Genomic DNA, 25697 nt, shown 5'->3' with positions numbered 1-25697 from the left:
TGCTTAAAGAACGAGTTTATTAACAATACCAGCACAAATAAACGTCCTAAAAGAAAACTTCAGACATCTCGAAACTTAGAAATCTTTAAAATGTTGTTCTCGTTGGCAAAATACACCCTGCGGGGGGAAATAAAAAGATGTCACTGCGTTATTGAAATTCCAACGCTTCGATCAGTCCTTCCATTCTGTCCCACACGCCGAACCCTTCAGCACAGTGAGTGCGACTCAAAGTACAATTTGCCTTCAGTGATTGAATCTGAAGAGGGATTTCCTCTCTGCATCTCCACGGATCCTCCTGCTTACACAGCCAGCAGGAAACAACTGCCACGTCCAGCCTGGGCCCAATCACCGCTAATAACAACCGAGATTCCTCTGACACAACGCACACCACGGTACAACCCATCCGCATGCAGCTCACAGTGCCTTCCTGCACTTCAGGTGTGCCAACTTAAAGCCAAAAAGGGGACTATGCTGATAAAAATGTACTCGGATATTTCGTAACATTGATATTTATTGCTTTATATGAATACTGTATTGAAAGCCCAAGCATTCAGTTTACACACAGAAATTATACAATTATATACCGTTTCACAATGGCAGTGAGCACTCATTACAACCTACAAAAAATCTACTTTACAGAAATTTAAAAATCCTAAATATCAAAAAGGTACAGTTGAAGAAAACAGGTATAAATTTGGCAGCCAGTAATCGTGACCGGGAGGTTGCAGCTCACATGTCTTTAAATATGGGAACTGGAAAACAGCGAGAGGAAAGCAGTAGTTGTGCTTTGAGCTGGTTTGGAAACAAAAACGTAACACTGGCTGTCAAGGTAGCGTGTTCAAAAAGATTTAGTTCACTTCCAAAACGTTATACAAATCATGGTGAGTTCTACGCACATCTAAACCTTAGTTATTATTTAGCTCAGGTACGTCACCACTGTCATATATTAACTCTTCCAGTACGGTGCTGTGATCATAGCGATGCCATCTGCATAGCTCAGAATGACTGTGACTCCTCTGCAGCCCGCACTGCTCCAAGCACTGCAGTACCTGCTCCTTTCTCCCCAGATACTTTCTCAGCGTATTGTCAAACATTTTCTCCTACAAAAGTTTAAGCTAATGTTTCCGTTACAACGTTCTCAACGTAAAGCACATTTTCTCATAAATAAATGAAATCCTTTCACTCAGGCACCTCAGAAGTATACAAAAGTGTTGTAATTCGAACAGTTCTCTTGGAATGTGTGTACTCTGGTGTTCTTGACAATATTTCCAGGGTTTCACATGGGCCAGATCTTATTTGCCTTTTTTGTTTTTTTCTTCCCCCAGAGGCAAAAGAAAAGTGCCTTGAAAGGTGAACTTTGTCTTCTATAGAAAAAGTATTTGCTGTATTTATCTTTTGTAGAAACAGAAAAATATAACATTTCCCCCTTAGAACAGTGAGGGTACACATACGTGTGCATGCGTGCATATATGAGTGAAATGCAACACATTTTAAACACACAACGTAAGGTTTCATAGTGTGTATTGAAATAAAAATCTGGAAACCCGCATGAAACCCCCTAATTCACATGTTAAACGTTGAAACTGTAACCAAAGTATGAAGTAACTGCTATAGCTGTCAGAAAAAGACGAGACAAAAAGCTTTCTTGCTTACATACAACTAGGTGTGGTAATCTCCAAAAAGTTGTCAAAATTATAATTACCTTCCAGTTTAAAAACTTTTATTCTAAATAAAAAAAACTATACACAAACCACTGATTTGACCAAACGAAAGTTCAGCGGTAAGCAGGACCTGAAGGAGCTGGTATTCACAGTTCTTATCATGTACAACTCTTTCAAGGTTCAATCCAAGAAGTTTATTTTACAACCTGCTTCTTTTGTAAAACTAAAGGTCCACTTTATTACATAAAATTATTTATACAGTGTAAAACCAGAGCCTTATGGAAAATACTGCATCTAAGTGTATTTAAATTAGTCTTGCTCCATAGGTTCATCTGCAACTTCTGTGGCTTCCTCGCTGTTTTCCATAGGGGCTTCTGATGAAGTTTCTGGAGTTTCACTACCATAGGATCCTAACTCTTCAGTATCACTGCAGTCAGCTCCACTACTGACAGATCCACTACTTTCACTGTTGTCTGAATGTAAATCCTTCTCTACTTGAGACTGATCAGACTCCTCCATTTGATTGCTCTCCTCAGAGGACTCTTCATTCACAGTTGAGGATTCTGTGTCTTTTTCTTGATCTTTTCTGTCTGGACCAGCATTTCTGGGAGACATGAAGGACTCTAGAAATGGTGAAAGGACAGTATTACTACTGCATTTTTAAACAAGCTTTAATCCTACTATTTTCCATTCCCAGCTACGCCAAGTAAAGTTCCTACAACAAAGAAATTCTAAGTGACAAGCCCAGATTTTATGAGATGTAAAACATCAGTGAACCTCACCACAATAGCCAGCATCAGGATAGCCAAACTGTCCTAATATATCATACAGTAAAATTCTGGCTTGAATAATTAGCTTCACTTTATTAGTGCCTCAGTGGATAACGACATTCTCTTAAAAAAAAAAAAAAAAAAAAAAAAAGTCACTTATTCTTGCTTCCTTACTCGTCTTCTGATAATACAGTCTCCTGGAAACAATGAAAAAGGAAGGAAATCCTAACATCTTGGAAAATGCACAAAGCAAGGATAAAGGAAAATCTGAGTTACCTTCCTCGTCTTCCTCTGTACAATGCTGTCTTACACAAGCAGAATCCTTTTCTTTATCCTGAGATGTAGAGGATGTTTCTGATTCTTCCCCCATGCCTAAAGAAACTTCGCTGGAGGCAGACTGGTTTGGTGCATCCCTGGCTTCCCCTTCTTTGTCGAATTTAAGTCTTTTTACCTCATGTCCTTCTGCTTCTGCAGGATCATCTTCAGAGTGCTTATTTTTTACCGGGCTGCTCTGAGCACCTTCTGAGTCAGATGCTGGTGAGTCACTATAAACAACAAAGGCAGCTGTAGGGTGTTTTTTTGTTTGTTTAAGAAAGGTATTCTATAGCCTGTGCCACTTCTTTTTCTTAAGTAGCTATTTCAAATTAAACACTCTGCAGGAAAACAGTAGAACTTGCTTGATGCATTACAAGACGAAGCCTCAAAAGCATCACCCCTGCTTCACCTGACTGCTGAAGAATACAGCGATCACGCTGCTCTGGTTGCTCTACATTCCAGACAGTTACTACTGTCAGCTTTAATGGCAAATGTTTATGACATATCACATCCAGTTACACTTTATCATCCTGGTACAGATTTAACTGGACTTCTGAACTCTAATATTCACTCCGCATTTTTACTGTACATTCTATACACATAAAAGATACGTTACTCTGAAAATCTGAGCCAGCAATTACTCAGCCCAAAAAGCAGTCAGCAACTATTTGAACCCTCCTGCAGATATTGCTCTAACTACACGTAACCTGGAAGGCCATTCCCTTTTAAAGTATTTTTAAAATGTATGTGGAAAAAAAGATGAGAATAATAGAAACTCAAAATGCATTAACTGCTCACAAACCTGTGTTTCTTATCTTCTGTCTGCTGCAAACTTGATTCTTTATGTTCTGTGCTGTCTGGCAAACCGTTTGTTGTCATAGGAGTTGACAAAGAAACCTTCGGTCGATTTACAGGTCTGGGAGTTCCAGGACCATTTACGTTTGATCTTTAAAAATAATGAAAATAAATCAATTATCAAATACAGAAAAGAAAAAATCCTCCAAAAAACAACCAATCCTTCTCTAAAAGGAATTTGCTCCAAACAGGCAGAAAGCAGCTATAAATCAGTTCCAAAAACATCTTGGGAGATACAATGGTGAGGTGGGCGCACTTCCCTATTTTACTCAATACAATTACTAAGCCTCCAATGGAAACAGTAACACAAAAAGTGTACAGTAAAAAAAATTCAAAGCAACAAGGTTACTAAAAAAAAAGTTCTAAGCAACAAGATGCATCAAATAAGATCATGGCATGTATCCCTACCATTCCTGTCCCATCCCTCTGTTGGTATTCGTGCCAAGACGCTGTCTATTTGGGATGAGAATAGGTAAAAACATAAGGGACCTGAGCTAGCTATTTCTGTGACAACCTTATTGAAAGTATTAACTCCCGGTGTTAAACTTACCTTTCAGAGTAACCTGGTGAATTTCCTGGGAACATTACACCATTCATCCGATTTAAACTACTCGAATTATTTTTCCTTAAACAAATACAATTAAGAAATAAGAATTAGAATGCTGTGAATAAAAAAATGTTTCCAAATTACTACATCGTATCTGTAAACACGTGCAGATCACTCTTACTACTGTTGAACTATTTATACTGAAAACCACACTCTGTGTACTTACTTTTGTATATTGGTACTATCAGGAAGAGAAGCACATTGCACAGGCACTCATTCTTCCACCCACTTTATATATACTTATACTATACTTATACAACATTGAAGTTCCAAGGAACTGAAGAACATCATACTTACTCCGAAGACGGATAAACACAGCTGACAACCATGACATTCTGTAATACACAAAAAATGTGATAAGTGCTCAGAAGTGGAAACTTCTGCTCTTGACAACAGCCCAGAACTTCAAGGGTTACTGCTCAAGTGCTTTCAAACAAGTTTTCTTTAGAGATATCAACAGATGGAAAAATTGAGAAAAACTGTCAGGCTCCTGCTCTGCAAGATCAGACCATAATTATATTAAAGGCCAGCATTTTTGTGAGTGGATTACTTGCGAAGATGACCAAACTAAACCTCAGGCCTAAGCCTTTCCAGCTTTTAATTGAAGTGTCCTTGTAAAGCAAAACAAAACGTTCTGCAGTGCTGGAAAACTCCTGAATGGCTGAAGAAACTACATTTGTACACATGGGCATCCAAGCACAAGAAGCTGATTGTGGCACAGTCTTACTTCCACTGTTACACTGTCCTGACCCCACATGAAAAGGGCAGAAATAACGAATTGTGTTTTGCTTATCTCTCTCTCTTCAATGGCACTGAAAACCAAATCCATTTTAACATCTCGGAATCCAGCCTAAAATTTAGGTACATTTGTCTTCTCGGAATCAACACTCAGAACAATTATATGCGGCCTTTTTTTTTTTCCCCTGCAGTGCCACCTAAATTAACCCAAACTAACCTTAATGAAAGACTGAACTTGAGGTACTGCTTCACAGAACTCATTTTGGCTGATCATTGCTTTGCAAAATCCATGTTACCATTTATTACTGACCATGTTCTTCTGAACTTGCAAGAATATCTGACTGTATCCTCTACAATAGTGAAAAAAGGCCCCTTTAAAAGGTAACTCTTGAAAAGTTAAGCTTTCTTTGACTGGATATTCTGAGTAGAAACTTAAAGCTAATTTTGCTATCAAGAAAATGCAATGTGGAACCACATTCTGAAAGTCCAGTATCTACTTCTGAAAGCTCCCAAATTAAAACTTCTATTTTATGAAGGTACACTGTGTGACATAAAAGGATTGAAAAACCCAGTACAAAAGACACTGTGGTGGAGAAAGGATTCCTTCTCCTCCATCTAATCTGAACCCAAATGTGAAAGGAAGTAACAGATAAAAAATAAATTATTCCAGCTGATTATTTGTTTTCAATTAGGACTCAATACGAAGAGTGGCATCATACCCTCCGGAAACTACAGTCTGAGTACTGTACACTGAGTAGGAAACACAACAGTTACAGCTTACACAAGTTGTTTCACAAGCTCTTTTGAAGTTAAAATATACAGAAGCAATTCACACAATTAAGAGTAGCTATTAGGTGTTCTATGACCGAGACATACTGAATCCATGAGGCCTTTGGTAGTAATTTGAAAGTCATTCAAATAGTAACTGTGATGGTTTAGCTGCGTGTTCTCTCAGAAAAATACATACCTTCTCCACACCTCTTAGAAATTTGTCAGTTCCTGTGTAATTCCTCCTAGGATCTGTTAGCAACTCACAGAGTCGCTGAATAGTGAAGGGGATGCTGCAATAAAATAGATTTATAACAATTTAATTTTATTTTAATGAGTATGACTGCAAGGAAGCAACAACATTATTGCTTCCCCCCCTTATGGAGAGGACTGAAGAAAAAATAGCACTGAAATTTGTTGTTCTTAGCAATATAGGATAAGTCAAAGCCTTATTTCCCTTAATTTCATATACTGAGATATTCTTTTATGCTCACCATGTCAGCTCTTAAGTAGCAACCTAAAGAAATCATCCCACAACTCAATCCATTAGAATGATGAAGAGGAAAATATTTAACTTCAGAAATCAGATAATCAACAGTAAAATAGTTGAAGACTGTATTTATTAGATAGAACAGAAAAGGAAGTGGTTCAAAACAAATTTGAGTCATACACACTACATCTAAATAAAAAATCTCAACTTGTAGTTTATTTCATGTTTTACAAAATACATTTACAAAAAGCATTAAGTATTGGAATTACTGGAATCATTAAGCTTTAATCATTACAAACACTGTATTTTGCCACAAAGTACACTTGTCTATCAAGGAACATCCCAATAAAAATAATTAGAGTAAGATATATGAATCAGTAATACCATGTTTGCACTTTGCTTTCTGACAAGGCTGCAGTTTCACCCTGCTTAGAGGAGAATCTGCCGCTTCAAGTTTGCAATGTGTACATATACCAACCAGTTACCTGAGATGTCACACATTCACTGCAAATTCATATACAATGTCACAATTTAAACAAATTTGACTTTTCACAAAATAACAAAATAGTTTGATTCAATAAAATAACGATCATTTATGCATTTTTACAGTTGACTGCTTCGAGTCAGACGTTAACACTTCAAAAATACATCTAAAAGAATATTTGGTACAGTGATACTTAAGAACCGGTTCTTAACTGAGAATGACTGATACACCAAATCCAGAGCATCACCAACAAGTGTGCATGCATGTACGTGTATGTATATAGCGTTATACTGGTATCTTTTTATATTCAACCTTTATTTTCTAAAGAACTGAGTACACACAGCATCTTAACCCTCATTTATTAATTAACGCAGCAACTCAAGCTTATTTCTTTAGCTAAAATGCCATGTTTTTAAAGATGCACAGATCTACCACTAGAGTTCAGTGAAAACATGACAGCACAGCTACCATCAATCATACTGCAGCACAACTCTCCAACTCAAGCAAGCAGGAGTGACCTCTAATTCCACTGTGCAGAACTGTCTGTGCATTATGTTACTGAGGAAGTTACAAACTTGAAAACATGCTGCAGTGTAACACCTTTAGCCCCAGCTCCAATGCAGCTATCTGAAAAATCAGACTGTCTACCACACTGACCCTGCTAATTAGTTAATAACTTCCATTTACCCTGAGATACACCATATCATCTTATCATTACTTCTAGGAATAGAGAGATGGTCAAGCTAACGCCCATCAATCAGCTGTGGACAGTTAGAATGCTGCCAACAAAGCACTGAATCAAGCACTGCTGCTGTTCAGTAGCTTCTGGTCACCCCGTGAGCATCCTGACACCAAGCTCTTCACAACGCTCAACCTCTGTGCAGTGCTCACCTTTAACCAACCTCCCACCTCCCCCACTCAGTCACAGAACCATGTCCTCCATCAGTTATCTGCTCCACATAGGTACAGCGATAATTGTACCTACTGTTTCTCATTAATGGCCATTTTGCCTTTGGGGTAAAAAGTCTTTAATTAGAGTCTTCCTGAAGTTTTAGAAGTTTAAACTGTCCATGCAAATTCAGGTTAGAGAAAAAATAGTATAAACAATTTTAAATGATCTTCTGTCAACCAAACGTACAAAACAACCTGGAGAATCTTGGCCTGGCTCCATTCTATTCAGCTGTATCTAATGTGGCACGTCAGAGTTTAAAGACGTGACACAACTTTTGCACGTCGATACAGTTCAGGTTACTGCAGAAGTAAGCAAATTCAAGAGAGCGTGGAGCCCAAAGCTTCACTCCTATTATACTGATAAGTTCAAGTAAAAGCTAAAACCAATTCTGTTCCTTCCTAAACTTTCCATAATAAGCTGAACTCTATTTACTGAGCAGTAGATGGCACCAAGTGTCACAGAATCGTATCCTCTGCATATAATTTGTTCAACATTTGTAAATCTTTGTAGTTTGCAAATCCCAACCAGAACTAGCTTCAGCACAGGTTAACTATGAATTATTTCATTTTAAAGTCCCTGTAATGTGAAAATACTTTAGTAGGAACTGAAATTGATATAGGTCTATACATGAACACTAACATGACAGTTGTGGGCAGTACGAGCAGCAATCTTTGCAAATGCTTAGAGAGATCATTGGTTCAGGGCACAAAGTGCAGGAGTGGTCCTGACCTGCCTTCTCAGGGTAACCACTATCTGCCTTAAAATCCTTCTAAATCCTGTCATTACAGCTAAAATACTCAGTCTTGTTCAAAATGAAGACTAAACTATTAGACACGCCATACATTTTACATGCAATACTGAGGAAAGCAGATGAACTGCCTAGAATGCAAAGTGCATTAATTGAATTTGCACTGTGATTATAAAGATTTATTTTTTTGATCCTATGAAGACTTTCTTGCCATCTAAGGTCTCCAATGACTGACTCGGAAACTTGCTTCAATAACAAAGGTAAAGAAAACAGCAAGTCTTTCAAGAACTTCCTACTCCAAAGGAACGGTGAAGCACAACACATGAATGTGGCTCAAGAAAAACATGACACATCCAATGTCAGTAAGATACAGCCAGGTTAAAACAGCCAATCTCAGATCTCTTTTCATGAAACCTTTCTGTTCTGACTTTATGCAAGTATTACTAAACACATCCTAACAATGAACTCATATTAAAGGGCTTCATCGAGCACCAAGGTACCCTGCAGTGACATGCACATCCCAGAAGTGTAAGAAGCCTAAATACACACAACTGCACAAACTGAAACCAGATTCTGTTAAAGTTTTGGACACATATTCCTATCACGAATGATACAGATTTCTAACACCATATCCTCACTGCAGGAGCTGTAGTTTTTACTGAATTAACTATTCCACAGCCCTAATTTCTGAAACATCCTGTTTTATTATGTTCTTAAAGACAGTTCATGTGCACAGTTTGCTTCCTCAAAGGCGAGGTTCACCCAGAAGAATGAGCAAGTCACACACTCTTCTCAAGTGGTACAGCAATAGAAGAGAGCAGCACAGCCACACAGTGAGCTCCATGCCTGGGTCACCCAGAGCTTTGTTTAGAACACTTGGGAACAACGGGAGATAACAGCAGCCCATTCATTTGCATCCTCAGTGTGGGAACCTTTCAGATTTTGTGGGCAGCGAAGCATTAACAAAAAGCTGGGGGAGGCAGGAGATAGGCAGTCTGGCACACAGAATGGGTTTATTTTTAAACTGCTTCAGTGTAGTGAAATATTGGGTAGCAAAGAACACGCTGAACTGCACATTCTTAGAACTGTCTTATATAAGAGCAATTTAAAGCTTTTTTTTCCTCAATAAGGGAGTAATTCCTGACTTATAAAGTATATTAATTTGTATGGAACAACGGCAATAAAAATAATTAACCTAACATCAAACTATGTCAGTAAGGATGTGTTAGCAGCACCTCAAAACTGATATATGAGGGTGAAAGAGCAGGCAAGGCTTACAGTACGGCCATCCACTGACTACCTGAGAAAAGTGCTGAGTAAGTCTCTCATAAGCAAATACCACAGCTCACAAGCAGAGCGACTCAACTTACAGCCAAGTACAAAATCCAGTTAAGAAATAAGAGAAATACTATGCAAGCTATTAAAATTACACGGCAAATAAAGACACCCTTGACAAAAAATAAATCAGGAGCTTTATTTAAAATGAAACAGGATTTCCAGAATTACAAAAGCAACAAGGAGTACACACTTGAAGACACAGTCAGCAATAGATTGAACAACACAAGTCTCTCAGCCAGTGCCACCTGAACTATGGATTTGAATCTGGCGGGATCGAACAATTCAGAACTAGATACACCTTGCCTCCTTGCTTCACCATGTTCATCACAGCATTAGTTCTTCAAAACCTACTGAACTGCCACAGGTTTAAGAACTGAACAGCTGAAGAATCAGCTCAACCAAGTATTTCAAAACATGCTGAAAGAAATCTGACTTGAATTTAAGGTATTTTACCTGCAATGTGTAAGCAGTGCTACTATCCCTCATCAAAGTATTTGCTAAAAACGTACTGACATATTGAAAAACCTGAGATGATGGACATGCCATAGAAGATCAACCTTTGTATTCAAATATCATACCATAAATTACTAATGTATGTATTATTTTAAATGCATAGTAAGAGAAATTTGTTACACTGCTGTGAAATTTCCAAGGTATACATTTATGTCTGCTCACTGATTTAAGGAAGTGGAATGAACTGTCAGCAACAGAGCAGGACACTAAAGTAAAAAAATGGTAAGTTATTTTTCTAATCCTAAATTTAAGCAAAAATCTTACATACCCGTTGAATCCAGTGACAATTTTCAGGATTCTTTCTTTCATCTCTTCAAAGGGAATATACTCCACGTTTGGATTGGGAGGCCCTCTTGGCTCAGGCGCTGATGTTCTGAAATCATCCATTACTTTCTCCAGTTTGAAAATAAAATAGCCTTTAAATTGAGACCACTGAACCCTGCACAGAACACAAGAATTAACATATGCAAGTCAGCTATAAAACCACAGAAAAAACAGCATAACTTTATGACTGTAAAATGAAACTCAGGCTAGTATGACAACAATGGATGCAGGATGGACGAAGCAACTAAGGTGATCTTATTTTTCTTACCAAGTTTAAAGCATGATAATTACTTGAAAAACTACAGCAAAACATGGTTACACAAGTTACCAGTCATCAATAGTACAGTAAGCCAGTTCCCTGGCAAAACTGTGCAAACACAGGATTGTCCAGAAATTACACCTCATTCACACCAGTGCTGGGCCTACAGTGCAGCCTCAAGTTTGCACTGAACTCATTGGGAAAAAAAAAAGTTTCAAGTCTGGAAACCAAACAGCAATTGTGCACAGCATTCTGTGTCTTCTGTTACACAACCTATGAAAGGCCTTTTGTAGTGCACTGTTCTGCACCTAGGCACCCTCACAAGCATTCTTTTCCTCAGAAAGGCAAATATCCTGTGTATCACAGTTACCATCTCCTCATAAATGAGAAAAACACACCCACAACAAATTACCTGGGAATACTGATTACCTTCTGCATTACGACTGGGTTTTATCACTCAAGAATTCCTTACGTTCAAGTTTTCAAGAATATGGAGTTTACAACAAACAAGGACAGACAGTACTGAGAGCCGCTCTGCAGCACTGCCCACACAGCACAGGAGACATTCCAGGCTTCTGAGAGCAAACATTTTGTAACAGCACAGAAAGCAACATGGAAACAACCCATTCACTTCATCACTACCACTGCATTACGGAAGGATTTCTATAATTGTATTGCACCATGCTTTAATTATGTGTATTTAATGGAGAAACTTACCCACACTTGTGACAATTCACTACAAAATCTGAACATCCCCCTCCTCCCCCATTTTTCTTAACTTTTGAAAGGCTACACTCACATCTCATACATGGAGCACAACAACCAGTTCATAAATGATGGGCAGAAAACTGCTGCAAAACACACCACAGAAATCAAGATGCAAAATGCCTTACCCTAGGGCTTCACAAAGCAATCTATTGCTACCCCTCTAGGTACTCTAGGTCACCAGCACACTCTAAAAGGCTGGCACTTGGCCAGACAACTGTAATGAGAAGAGATAAAGAAAGAATTCTCTGTTTTCAAGGAAAAATAATACACTCCACGTTGCACACACTCCCTGAGAATAACCATAACAGCAGCATACAACATCTCCATTACAGCTGCATTGTTAGAATGGGAGACACTGAAATGAGCAAAGTTTGCTAAGTACTTTCCCTACTCGAGTCAACACCCAAATAGAAGTGAAAAACCTTCAAAATAGCTTTATGTACAACCTCATTAAGTTTTGCATACTAGCAAATAGCTGGCAAACAACTTAGGCTCTGTAAAGAAGCCAAATTGAAAAAATTCCATGGAGAAAACACTATTCATGCATTCTCCTGAGCAGATTTGTTTATAAAAACTTGTTCTTCCCACTCAGCATTGTACAGAACCAGCCTTTTCTAAATACACACTTATGTCTTCTGTCCCGTGCTTTCACTGCCTGCTGACCTGTGACTAAGCACAAAAACTCCTCTGAACACTGATCTGTGGAAATAGCCTCAGTAGCAATACTTTCACAAAGAAGTTTACCCTAAGATGCTTTGGTGTATTTGCGTTCTGGAGTACAAAACAGCCTTGCTAAATTCAACATATACATATGTGTGTGTGTGTGTAACTACATTATATATATTTATATAGACGTTTTATGTACATCTAAACCATCTTCATTCCAATACTCGGGTCATCTTGTATAATCACATCTGTACAAAGACAGCTCCCCTAGGCTAATGAGACTGTAATTCAGATACTCTAAATCATCATAAGAAGACATTTCTGTTTAAAGAAAGAATGCTCCTGCTTCCCTCCCACCAACTCCTGCACCACCCCACCCTTACGTTCGCCTAAAGGTTTTGCTCTGATACACAGAAAAATTAGAGGGAAAGACAACAAACCCTGATTGTAACAAAAAAGCACCCAGCCAGGAAAGAAGACACCAGAGGCAGGAAGGAATAAGCGATCCCAGCATGCTTCCACAACTACAGCTTGAACACACACGTACCCAAGCACAACCACACATCACAAACTCTCCCTCGAGAAATGTAAATGCCCGTATTATGTACCTGAGAATTTTAAATGAAGAAAGAAGTTTAATAATTAGTCAAGTCACAGATGAAAGCATAGAAATCAACAGAGTGCACCAGCCTAGTTTGCCTTTGTGAATTACTTCAATAGAAGATACTACGTCCTAGGATTACTAGTAATTATGCTATGAGGTATTCACAGATTTTCTAGTACCATACCATCGTACCTGATGGAACAGACAACAAAATGAAAGTCAGAAGAAAGATTCGAGAATGTTTACATGTAATTAAAGAGCGAGCATGAGGAAAGGCTGGGGAAATAAACTGGATCCAGAAGGTACAAAATGATCAGAGTTGAAATAAAGTGACAAGCAACAAAATACCCAATGAAAGAAACAAAAAATACATTTAAAATGCCCCTTCTACTCCCAGAACAAACACAAAGTCCCAGGATGGAAGCAGTCCCACAAAGGACATCAATTTAAGCCCTGTGAAGAAAGACACAAAGGAGCGCAATGCAACTCCACAGTTACACCAGTACCACAAGAACATACTTCACCACTGAGAGTGGCTGAGGCACAAGAGATCTGCACTGCACACAGAAGAGTTTAAAAACAACAAAAAACAAACATAGCTTCACAGCAGCAGATCTGAAACAAGAACCAACGCAGCCTCAATTAACAGCTCTCCAATGAAAGCAAACCATTTCACACCTGTACTTAAAGTAAGTGCTTGTCTGTTGGAAGTAACTCACTGCTACCCAGCAACCAACCAACTCACCCATTCCTCTTTGATAAACAGCACTCCTCAAGGACAGGGGCGACCTTTGGCACAAAGTTCACATAATCTAATGCTGTGCTTTTACTTAAAAGAATTAGTAGCTAAAAAGCACCTCCTGCCAAGCTAAGATTGCTTCTCTGCTAACATGATTTGCACAGAAGTCATCTTTCCAAAAACGCATAGCAAAAACAAGATTGCATTTTGGATGGATATAATCTAATCCTATCACTCCCACATCTCTGGGAAGGAGAAAAAGAAAGGAGCTGATAGGCAGAAGTACTTTCCCTAATTCCCTTATCTCTTGCTTACTTAAAATATTTGTACTGATGAAACCGAGAAAGCAGCTTTGTCCCTTACTGCACAGCGAGAGAGAAGAACCCCATCAATAGCTCACACTATTGAGATACACCTGGAGGTCAGAGAATTAACTCGTTTTCCTCCTACCACCCACCATCGATTCTACTGCCCTACAACATGCACTGCAGGAGCCACGAAATTTCAACAATAAGAGCAAAAAGCCAACACTAAGGACAGATCTGACAAATATTAGAAAGCAGGAATTAAGTCATTCTGAAAGGCAACGGGGGAAACTGAATGGGGAAACCGAGTCCTGAAACCTGGAGGATCCCAGGAAAGCACAGCAGCTGTCAGAGAACTAGACCCAGTAAAGAGAACCAGGCAGAAACTGCAATAATCCTCCTACTCCTCCCACACCAACACAGGATCTTTCCAACTGTTTTCTAGAAAAGATATCCACATTGCACAAACATCCTGTAGTAGTATGGAGAGCTTTCCAAAACACGGTGATCCCTGAACTCACTAAATGACTAAATGAGTTGTATATTAAACGTAGTCTGGAGTACAAACACACCCAGAAGTGCAGACGAGAACTAGAGCAAGTTTTGTATCTCCTTTCCCAGCAGCTGTCTGTATATAGCAGATACAACACTGAGCTACATGTGGTTTACACACTTTAAATATACTCCAAACAATTTGAATTTCCAAACCTCAATAAGACACATGGAAGGTAAGTCAGGCCAACACCTAACATTAACTGAGGAACAGGAGCAGTAATTCAGTATGTGTGAAGTAGGGCTACCTCCTGAAATGGAAATACTGTAATTACTTCATAAATCTTTCTGGAATTGCTTCACAGATTACAGGTGTAATTAATAACAACATTATATTGCAAGGACGTTAAGCTTCTAGAGACTTAACTATGTACTTAAAGCATTAGGAGTCCCAGTGGGATGTCTGCCTTCAGATTTCACAGTGTTTAAGTTCATTACAAAATCACTTAGTTTAAATTTTAAGAGGATGCCATCTGTTTTGGATAGATACTATATGCCAGAAATGACATAATACGGGAAGGGAACCAAGAGAAGATATTGAACAAGACCATGAAAGAAACGTCAGAATGTAGCATTAGGTAAAAGCAGGGAATACCTCCTGTCCACCCCTCTACTACTACTGCGACCTGGCAAGCAGATACTGAAAATAAATCAAAAGGACTGAACCAAATGATGTAGTTCAGACGCACACAAACACTGAACATTCAGCTAAACCGATTTTAACGTGAAGTTCCCAAGACAGAGAAGGAAAGAACCAGTGGACAGTCTCAGACAGGAGTCAATATATTAGCATCCCTCAATTACTGCTTATATACATTACATTCACACAGAGATTTGCTTGCAGCAAACAGATGCTGTTAGAGGTGTTGGTTTTTTTTTGTTGTTGTTATTTTTTAAGTGAAATGATTTGTCAACTTTAATAATTGTTTCTTTCTTCTGTAGCTTGTTCTAGAGCTCATAAAAGATGGAAGGCACATGTAGAATGTAATCTCCCCATAATGAAAGATGTAAAATTAGGAACTGACCTCATTTTACCTTTCATATTAATTAAATACATTGAAGAGTTCCAAAGAAGAAAAACTGCCATCTCCTACTGAAGGCATAGCTCCATTTTCCTTCACTGGTTACTGTCAGCCCAAACGAAGTCTCTGTATCTCTGTACCTCTGTCCCACACCCTTCACTGCCCCCCACCCTTTTTCTTTCTTTCTTTTTTTTTGTGAGCAGGACAAGCTCACCCCAGAACCACCAGAACACATCAACCCACCTTCTACAGCAGTGAGTGTTCACCTCTCCACTACTTGGAATGACTGCTGCTACCATCAGGAACAACAAAGACCAAAACTCAGCTACAGAAACAGGCAACTGAGGGACTAATTCTGATCTCTCCTAATAAACATCCAACTGACTCTGAAGAGGCATGTGCTGGGACTCAGAACTGCTCAAGAAAGATCACTTCCTCATATATTCACCTAAAGACAAACCCAAGCACATGACATTTCATTTTCTTCTATTTAACTGACCGCAGAATGAAAAAGGATGAAACTGTAATTGACTCCTCATTCAGGAATTGAATTTCTTATAACAGAGTTGAAAGCAATGCACAAAAGTAACATAAAGCCTTCAAAACATCCACAAACCACCAGCAGCAGCTGTCCAGAAGGGTAAAAGGAGGTGCTATTATCATTACATTTCCCACTTCATTTGAAAACTTGAATCTTCTTTAGCTCATAAAAGTGAAATGGTGTATTTACTAAACTATTCCACTGACTGTGCTTCCGCATTGCGTGAATTGTTATCTTACTTTGCTTTCTTCTTCAAGAACATGTTACACACATATTCAAACACCTATTACAAATCTCAAGTTCTATTAGAATGACCTCAGACAGTGAGGTTAAAAGAAAGGAGTCTGCGGGTGGGGGTGGTACCTGACTCCTCTCTCTCCCAAGTTACAATCACAAGAGCTCCAAGAATGTTTCCATTCAGCTGCACAGATAAACAGGGCTGCATTTGAGTAGCTGGCCCAAAAGACCAGCAGCAGCAGGAAGGCATCACCTCTGTGCCAAAATAATTCTCCAGAACCACCCATACAATAGTCCAGATCTGTCCCTAACTGAGCATTTTGTTTAAATTCAGACGACCACACTTATTGCAACTCTAACAATCTCTACATTCTCCCTAGCTTTTTTTGTTTCAAATCTACATTCACTGGAGATTAATGTTGTCTAAGGCAAGCTTCAAGAGCAATGCATACATTGTGTATTTGAGATTCTGCTGGAAACCCACAGCACAATTCATTGTGCATCCCATGCAAGAGATATTCTGCAGAAAAATCATCCATTGGGCAGAGGCACAATGTAATTACGGGACTCCGGAGCTGATGCACAGTGAATATAGAACCATAAAATGGATTATTCTTCCTCAATACATTTCTGCAGTACAAGTCTGGGAGCCAGCTTTAAGCAAAGTATTAAAAAACAACCACTGTGTATTTTAAAGCCTTCCTGAATTTGCACATAAAATGCCCATCTCTATAGGAACAGCCCCAAAAGTAAAATCATTCTCAGTAATATAAATATATATGCAGTTATCAAAGCAGTAAATACGTCGACTCTTTCACACAGAAACTAAGCTCCACATACTGAATAACAGAGGGCACTGAATTTCTTTCAGGTTTCACAAGTTTGCATAAAATAAGCAAATAAGCAGCAACAACTGCTCTAACTCAGGTAGCTGCCATGGTAAATGAGCAGAGCACAGCCAGCAGGAACCTGTGGGTCTCAAGAGCAGTAGGTCACACCAAGACAATAGTGCCAGATCTTTACTATGTTGAGCTGTGAAAGCAGATAAAGGAAGAAGCATCCTGTACAACTTTGTTGAACTTGCTCTGCACTGTAATACAGCACTTGTCAGCTCGCAGATACACAGGCTTCACTCAAATCTGAAAGCAGTAACAGTGAATAGCACTTCTGTTACTAATTCCTTCCAAAATCAGAAACAAAATGCAACCAAATGGTTCTACACCAGGCAGTTCAGTCCTCATACACTAAGGCTGGGTTGAGACGGGGCACCCCATCCCAGTATGACCTGATAAACAAGCTGTAGTTGTTTCTGTATCACCATACTCCCTTACCACTGCTGAACCGAGCCTCATCAGCTTCAGCCATCTTACCAAATCAATGCTCTATTACTTCACCTCAGCTACTATGAGATGTTGTACCTGTTCTCAAGGAGCATCATCTCTTAACCTAGGAGACCTGCCAGACACATCAGCTTGTGAAAAAGCAGTATCAGCCTCGCTTATCCACAAAGCAAACCGGCCCTCTGCCAAGACAACCAGACTTCTTTGTATCCACCCTCTTACACGTTCCACTGCTTTGTTCCCTCCCACTGTGTGTGCCACAAAGAACAAACCTTCCCAGAACCTGCAGAAAAAACACAAGGCTCAACTGATGAGCAAGTTCATCAGCTACACAACCAAAGCAAAAACAGACATCCCAGTTTCTGTAAAGGGTAATAAGAAGTGGAACAATACCCAAAAAATCTGGGAAGTACTTAAACAGCAACGAACAAAGTCATCAAAGAACAGCAGAGCTGGAGCCCACTGGAAAACAGAGGTAATATTGAGGTAGATGAATTCCTTAAATGCAGAAGAACATCAACAAAGGAAAACTAAAGATAATGGTCAAAAGCAAGTACACTAACTGGTATGAAATCACAGTGGAGTGGTTTTCAGCCCAAAGTAACAGTGAACCACCTGCAAAAAGACTAACACAAAGTCTGCTCATAAGAACGTGTATATGTAACACAGCTGCACACAGCAGCAAGGAAGAAAGATGTATGTGCAAATGAAAACTTGCATGCACACTGGTACATCTGTAGATACAGCAGTCTGGTCGCTGGGAAAAATCAGCACTACTATGGGGATCATACTATCATCATTTTCTTTCAATGTGTGTTCCACAGGGAGACGCAGGTTTGCTAGGATCAGTTCACAAGATCAGTTCACCACACAAACCTGACACTGGTAGTTCGACCTTTACGCTACAAACCCCCCCACTGCCAACAGGTGAAGAGACTGTATATAAAAATAAAGCAGTCCAATAGTGTGCATTTCCTCAAGGAGCAACTGATTTCATCATCACTTGACTTCTCTGAAGCACCACAACTGTGATGCTTGCTACGTATATAATTTTTATAATACAGACACATTCTAGCTCCTTGTTCCTCATCTTTTAGCATGATAAATAAGCTCACTGTTAAACAGTTTCCTGTCCTTGGGAGGAATGAGTGGATTCTGAGACAGAAAACACAGTATGGGTGGAATCAGAGTTAGTAGGGAATAACAATAGGAAACAATGCAAGGAAGTTTACTCACATCTCTCAGTTCACTTACCAGCATGGAAATAGAAGAGGTCTACGCTAACAAAAACACACAGACCTCTTCCAGAAAATACTAACTAAGGGCAGGAACGTGAGAATTACTTTATTTCATTTTCAGACCTTCACAAGGCATTGCATTGCCCAGCTGTTCTAAAGATTTCCAGAAAATGGTTCTATTCTAAATAAGAACTACCGGAAAAAAGCTTAACATACACAAGTCAAGCAACAAAATGGTAGTCAAATAAAACCCAAAATGCCTTATAGAAAAATCAGACAAATTTAAGCAAGTTAGGCGAACTAAAAGTCATATGGCCACAAAAATGTATATATTTGAAACAAATCACTGCACAAAAGGTCAAAATACATCATTAAAACACTAAGGGTAAGAGCAGGAAATTATTCCTGGATGCTCTCATTGCTGCCATCTCCACGCGGATCTTTCCTGCAGGTGGCAAATTTCTGCAGTGCTGTAACATAAAAGCTGAACTGATACAAGTTCAAGAACTGCTCCAAAAGCCCAGTAAGAAAACACATTCACTGCCACACTGGGTACGGGAAACAGTACGAAATGGCTGAAAAGGCTTTTTGCTGTTATCTCTGAAAGAACTACGTTATATAACTCACATTTACAGTTATGTAATATAGCAACAGCAAACCACGTCTGATCTACCTGACTGACTTCTGTGATGCAATAACTGACTCTGCAGTCGAGCAAACACAGTTGAATCTGACTTGAGCAATGCACACAGCACAGCCTCCCATCTTAGCTTTGTAGTCTGCAGACTGAGAAGACACCAGCCCTTCCCGGTAATGCTCAATGGTGTTACAATGGTGGAAGTGGCTCACAGGAAGAACAGCATGAATGTCATCTGGAGGGACCTCAGAGAACTGGAGCAGTGAGCTCAGCAGGAACACCACGAAATTCAACTGAACCACATACAAAATGCTGCAGGTAGCATGGAGCCACGGCTGGGAACTGACAAGGTAACTGCTCGACAGAAGAGGATCCTGGGTGCTCTGGACCCAGCCAGATGAACATCAGCCACGTGGCCTTGCAGTGAATGACAGCTGCCACCTGCACTGGTGTATGTCAGCACTACCAGCAGTGTTACCCCCTGCCTGGCACCAACAAGTCTCCCACTGCTATCCCACATCCAGAAGTTGTGCAATACAAAAAAAAAACCAAAACAACAAAACAACAACAAAAAGAAGAGCAAGAAACAGAAGGTCACTACGATGGTATCACAGCTGCAGCCTGTGGGGGAGGCTATGGAAGCCTGTCTGAAGACAGAGCTCGAAGGAATTCACTGTTTTTCACCACTGAAGGTGTAATTGTGTATGGACAAGATGGAAACAGGCTCCTTTTGGAGCTGCTCAAATGTAGGGTAAAAGGCAGCAGACCCAAATTACTCCAAAGAAATTCCAACTGGTTGCAAAGAAAGCAGTTTCTCAGTGTGTGTGGTTATGTGATGAATGCAATGCAACAAAAAAGTGATGGAAGCACCATGAGGGATTTTCGTAAGAAAACAAAAGCTGAGAAGCCTTGGCCTGACTTGGGAGTTAGCTCTAGTCAGTACTGAGTCAGACTGGATGGCCTCCAGCATTCCTTACCAGCTTATACCATTCTGTGGTGGCACTAAAGGTGTCCCTATCTGCTCTACAATCACGTCTATTAAGCCTGACCCAAGAAACTTTGCAGAACTGCATTTATGTCAGTCCTCGAGAAAACTTTAAGATTCAAGTTTAGAAGAGGTGCAATTTTATATTTCAAGTCTTTTAGGGAAACTAAGGGGAAATAATCTGACTACACAAAGAAACGAAATATGTTTTAATGGCTCTTTATACTGTATCCAGAGTAAGAACCAGTACAACATGACACCCCGACCACACCTGCACACTCTGCATAAGCCTGGAGCTCATTCAGTTTATCATTTCTGCACACACTTTGTGTTTTTCAAGATTTTGGTACATTCCCACTTATTTCTGCATTTCTGTACTGTCGGGAAGGAGCTGTATTGCACCCTGCATCATAGCAAGACATTCAAACTGTGCTTTTTAAGTTGCCAGCCCCTCAGGCAGGGGAAGCACACAAAGGACTCACAAATGAATTTTTTATCTCGTTTGTTTTCTACATTTTATCTTCGACTTGAGAACCAAAGGAAAATTCCAGTAAGAAGCAAATTCTTGCTGAAATACACAAATAAACAATTTAGAAACATTTCTGCTACTGAATGGCAGGAACTCCACAGCCAGGAAAATGTCCTAGAAGGTAAGAAAAGCATTTGAAAGACAAGGCAGTGGGAAGCTGCCTTCGTTTCATCTCTCTTGCTTCCAGTATCACAATGCCATGAGTTGTTCTGTACCATTCTTAAAGCTGCTTCTACTTTAAAAAAGAAAGTAGATTTCTTTTAAAAAACAACAACACAAACATATCATGGTTTTCACAGAAGTCTTGTAGACCATGAAGTATTAAGAACAACAAACATCATTTATTCACGTTCCTCAGCTTTTCAAGCCATGCTGATCTTTTACAACCCATAGAAAAACTCATACTAACAATCCTTGTTGTCTAACCTTGTCCTCACCAAGGAAACCCCATGTTGACACCTTTGTGAAGTTACATCAATTAAGGAAATCGTACCTCCTTTGGAAAAATAATTCCGAAGTCTTATTGACACAAGATTAAAAAGGGTTGAACCATAAATTTTATATATCACCTAAGGCTAAACCTTACCATAGCAAAACTGTTAAGAAACAAAGCTGTTTCACAGTAATGAAGCAATCAATTCTCTGATTCTGTTCACATATAATAAAAGATGTTCAGACGGACTCTCATAAATGCAGCTCATAATCTTATGAACAATTCAGTGAATGGCTGACCTTGCACAAGATAGTCTCAAGATTCAAACGGGTGAAGTTAACACCATGGTTTCACTATCAGGCTTTTACATGATAACATAACTTAGGTTACACTTACAACATTACCACATTTAGCAACATTTTTATTTTAGAACAAGGCATTTCATTACTAAAGACACTCTGCAGAGCCTTACACAGCTGCAGTGCTGCTTCGCACAACCTCCCCTCTGTCCCTTCCTCACACCCCCTCAGCTGTGCTGCCCTGTGCCATTCCTGCTGACCTGACACAACACCCCGATCCAATGAACTCTTTCTTGTTAGAAACAAGATTGCCAAGAGAGAAGTTACAGCTACCAGCAGTTCCCAGCTCCAGGTTTCCATGCAGCCACATAAACAGTAGAACAAGCACAAGTGAAACAGTAACACAAGGGCTGCGTTAGCCAAGTTTGCTGCCAAAGGAAACAAGGGTGAAATTACAGCTTAACCTATACCTGTGTGTACCTGCTCCTAGTTCACTGGGATGAATAAGAACACTCAAACCAACGAGGGCAGGGAGGTACTCAATGGCTTACAGGAGACCATGTTTTCAACCTGTAAGGCAAGTGATGCACGCCATGATCATGCTTCTATATTAACCTTGAAAAAAAAAGCACTATAATTTACTTTATTAACATCACTTTCAAGTAATTTTTTATTTGTTTTTTCACAAGAACTGCTACGATGATGGCTGGAAGAGGTGTGCAGTGTGAAGGGCGAGAACATGGCATCTGAACCCAAGACAGAACAGAAGCAACAGCTGTCAGAGCAAGATAGAAAGCAGGGAGAACCTCCCCCCACATCATATAACACTACTAGAAACAACTCAAAGAAAACCATGTCACGTTTCACTTGTCCCTGTTTGCCTTGGTCCTCACACACACACAGGTACTTTGTGCTGCTCTAGGAACAGGCTGTGACTGAGCGAAACCCATTGTGCTCCAGTAAGCCGCAAGATTGTGCAATTACAAACTTAATCGTGTTTGTTCGTTTGTTTTAAACTGAGCTCTGAGCTGCAAAACAACCCTAATAAATGTTACTACAGAATTATGTTTGTGACATTCATCATCTTAACATCAAACAATGCATTTCTTACTGTTTGAGATTTCTACTGAATAGATAATAAATGCATAAACTAGGTATTAAATGTATAAAATGAATTAAAGGATACTCAGCTCATTTCAAATTGATACATTCCTCCTGAATGTATTACATATGATTCTTATAAGCACACTAATGCTCTTTACATGGACCATAATGAAATTTTAATTTCCACTGATTCCCTCCTGATATTTTGATGTGTAACATACCAGTGAAAACAGAAACAAATTAGATGAAATAGAATTCAACAGACAATGGGAAGCAAACCAAGTGGTACAGAACAGCATTCCCATGACATCCTCCAGATTGTAGTGAATGCTTCTGATGCTCAGATCTGACACTTAAAAAAATAATAATAAAATTGATGTAACTGGAAGGTTTGAAAATATTGAAAACAATGCTACAGATCAGAGAAAGAGTAAAAAAAAAAACGAACACACAAAAGGGCAGGGCCTGCATGAGGCTCCTGGTGGCTGCCATCAGGGTGAAGGCAATCACTGTTAATAACTAAGCACAACCCTGAGCCCACACTGAGTGAAGCGCTGTCCCAAAGCATCGAGTATCACAACTGTGTATGTCTGCTGAGCCACAGCCTCTTATTCAAAGACCGAAGTACATTTCACAACTTGTTTTTCCTTCAAAACCACCGACTCCAATAATACTGGGAAGACGGGGGGGGGAAAAAAGAAGGGAAAAGAAAGAACAATGTCCCGCGGGTCGGGGAAGCCGGGAGGCAGAACAAAGGCCGGCACTAGGCCTCGCAAACAAGGAGCCCGGCTGCCACAAAGTGAGCCACCAGCGGCAGCGCGAGCAGACGAGCCGTCCCACTTCCTGCCAAACACTGAGCAACACGGAAGTTACCGCACGCAGCACGGCCCAGCCCGCAGCGGGGTGACCCGGAGCGGCGGAATGGGGCCTGGGTGTGAGGGAGTGCGGGGACACGGGCTGTATGGGCATGGAACGGCTGGGGGCGGGACGTGGACGAGCTGAGCTGTTACAGGGGCACGGCACAATAACACTGAGCAAAACTCCCATTAAAAAACAAAAATAAACGTCGCATCAACTTTTGATAGAGCAACAGGTTTCATGTGCTGGGCAGGGTAACACCTGGAACACACCTCTGACCTGTGCGAGAAGAGGCTCCTCGTTAGATAAAGCTGCCAGCAAACAGAACTAATCCAGCCAGGTTCAGCACACGGCCAGGGGAGCTCAGTTAGCACAGCTCACTTAAACCAGCACAGCTCAGTTAGCACAGCACAGCTCAGCCCAGCACAGCCCAGCTCCGGAGCAGCCCGTTCCCGCAGCACACACAGCACTTACATGGTCTCTCCCGTCTTGGCGACATGGCAGAGGAACTGGTCCAGGATGGGGCACACCTCCTTCTTCCCTCTCTTCTCAAAATCTGGTGGCACGAGAGGAATGGGAACAGAAAGACAAGAAGATTATATTAAACATCGCAACCACCACTTCAACTACAGCGTGACTCCCTCAGAAACACCCCCTGCTTCAACAGCGCCTCGGCTGATCCCAGCAGCTCCTCCAACTTTCCAGCCCTGGAAAACGCCGATCTATTTCATGGTGGAGAATCGCGCACCTGGGCGGCAAAAGTTGGTGCGCGACTTCAGGGCAACGGCGGCTGGAGCTGGTTCCCTGCTCGGGGACGGGACGGGCCGCAAAGGCCGAGACGGGGCGAGCTGAGGCGGAGCGGGGCGAGGGAGCGCCGGGAGGAGCACAGGGCGAGGGCAGCCCGGGGGCTGTGGGCCCAGGCCCGGCCCTCCCCGTCCCCACGGCGAATCCCCGGCCGCTCCCACCTCACGGACCCCGCGGCTCCCACCCCGGAGCAGTTCCGCTCACCCCCGGCCCCTACAAGTCCCCGCTGGGCCCCGCTGCTCCCCTCAGCGCGGGGACACCGCTCCCCCACCCCCCGCCGCTCGCCCGGCAGCACCTTTCAGCGCCTCCTGCAGCCTCTCGACGTCCATGATCCGCACCGCCGATCCCTCCGCGCTGCTCCCCTCCGCCGTCCCCCCCCACCCCGCACAGCAAACTGGCTCCCAGCGCCGCTCGGCACGGACACAAACCGGGCTCAGCAACCTTCCAACATGGCGCCCGGGCCGTCCCCGTGCGCGGCCCCGACAGCCCGCCCTCCTGCCCGCCGCGGGGCGGGGCCGCGCGAGCCCTGAGGGAGGCGGGAACGGGCGGGAACGGGCGGCGGGAGCGTCACCTCAGGGCGGGCGTGTAGAATTGGGGATCGGGAGCGAACGGGAGGGAAAAATGAGGCAAATTCGGGGCCTCTGTGTGAGCAGCGAGTAACGGTGTGATGTATGAAGTGCTGCGATGGAGCGCCGGGTGACACAACTGCCGGTTCGGTGCCGCGGACCAACCGTTTAATTAACGGTGAATGGGATTTCCAGCAGGAGGTTCTGGCACTTCGACCTGTACGTGTCCCGTGTTGCCTGTCCACAGGCAGCATCACAGCTTGTCTGAGCGAGATGGCATTAAAACCATTAGTGAATCCAGCTGCCAGCTTTCTGCTGGTCACTTTGCTCATCTCAGAGATGCAATGGAAGAAGCAGCAGTGGCAGCACACCTTCACTTCCCTCTGGTTAACTTCGTTATTTTTACAAAGGTACCAAAGTGCACTTAAAGCAACACAACCAATACCTGCCTTTGCAACCTTGAGCACAGCTGAAGAGTGGAGAACCCACCTTTCCTGGTAGCCCTGAAGCAGAGGAGGGCAGCCCTGCATGCTGCAAACACACATCCCCTCATCTACCTGAAAAAAATACTGCAACTCCTCCATGTCCAAGGGATAAACATTAAATGTAATCCTAGAATACAGAAAGCTTGTGTGGAGTTTCATCACT

At 41.2% G+C, this 25697-nt stretch overlaps 1 protein-coding gene across 3 annotated transcripts; it reads right to left on the bottom strand.

Annotated features, from left to right (window-relative positions):
- PPP4R2 (protein phosphatase 4 regulatory subunit 2) lies at positions 1 to 24962 on the bottom strand. Of its 3 annotated transcripts, none has more exons than XM_015875122.2 (9): positions 24779 to 24962; positions 24154 to 24235; positions 10508 to 10678; positions 5914 to 6007; positions 4506 to 4543; positions 4152 to 4226; positions 3549 to 3692; positions 2708 to 2976; positions 1 to 2284 (listed from the first exon to the last, which is right to left on the bottom strand). In XM_015875122.2, exons 1-9 carry the CDS (start codon positions 24810 to 24812, stop codon positions 1971 to 1973), a joined length of 1221 nt encoding a protein of 406 aa, XP_015730608.1. In that variant the 5' UTR covers positions 24813 to 24962; the 3' UTR covers positions 1 to 1970. The 3 variants fall into 3 exon arrangements, with proteins under 3 accessions (XP_015730608.1, XP_032303232.1, XP_015730609.1); XM_032447341.1 differs by lacking the exon at positions 24779 to 24962 and adding an exon at positions 24428 to 24682; XM_015875123.2 differs by lacking the exons at positions 24154 to 24235; positions 24779 to 24962 and adding an exon at positions 22188 to 22211.
- Positions 24963 to 25697: the final 735 nt, after the last annotated feature.

Source organism: Coturnix japonica, chromosome 12 (genome assembly GCF_001577835.2).
Source record: "Coturnix japonica isolate 7356 chromosome 12, Coturnix japonica 2.1, whole genome shotgun sequence".
NCBI classification, from domain to species: domain Eukaryota; kingdom Metazoa; phylum Chordata; class Aves; order Galliformes; family Phasianidae; genus Coturnix; species Coturnix japonica.
The sequence above is the reverse complement of the archived record's forward strand: the minus strand, read 5'-3'. Positions and strand labels throughout refer to the sequence as shown.

Excerpts from the sequence above, each read along its gene's own strand:
- PPP4R2 (XM_015875122.2), bottom strand. The coding sequence starts at position 24,812 with ATGGACGTCGAGAGGCTGCAGGAGGCGCTGAAAG. Across the intron at positions 6,008-10,507 it reads ATTGTCACTGGATTCAACGG|CATCCCCTTCACTATTCAGC; the intron begins GTATGTAAGATT and ends ATTTTATTGCAG. Across the intron at positions 2,977-3,548 it reads ACAGAAGATAAGAAACACAG|TGACTCACCAGCATCTGACT; the intron begins GTTTGTGAGCAG and ends TGTTGTTTATAG.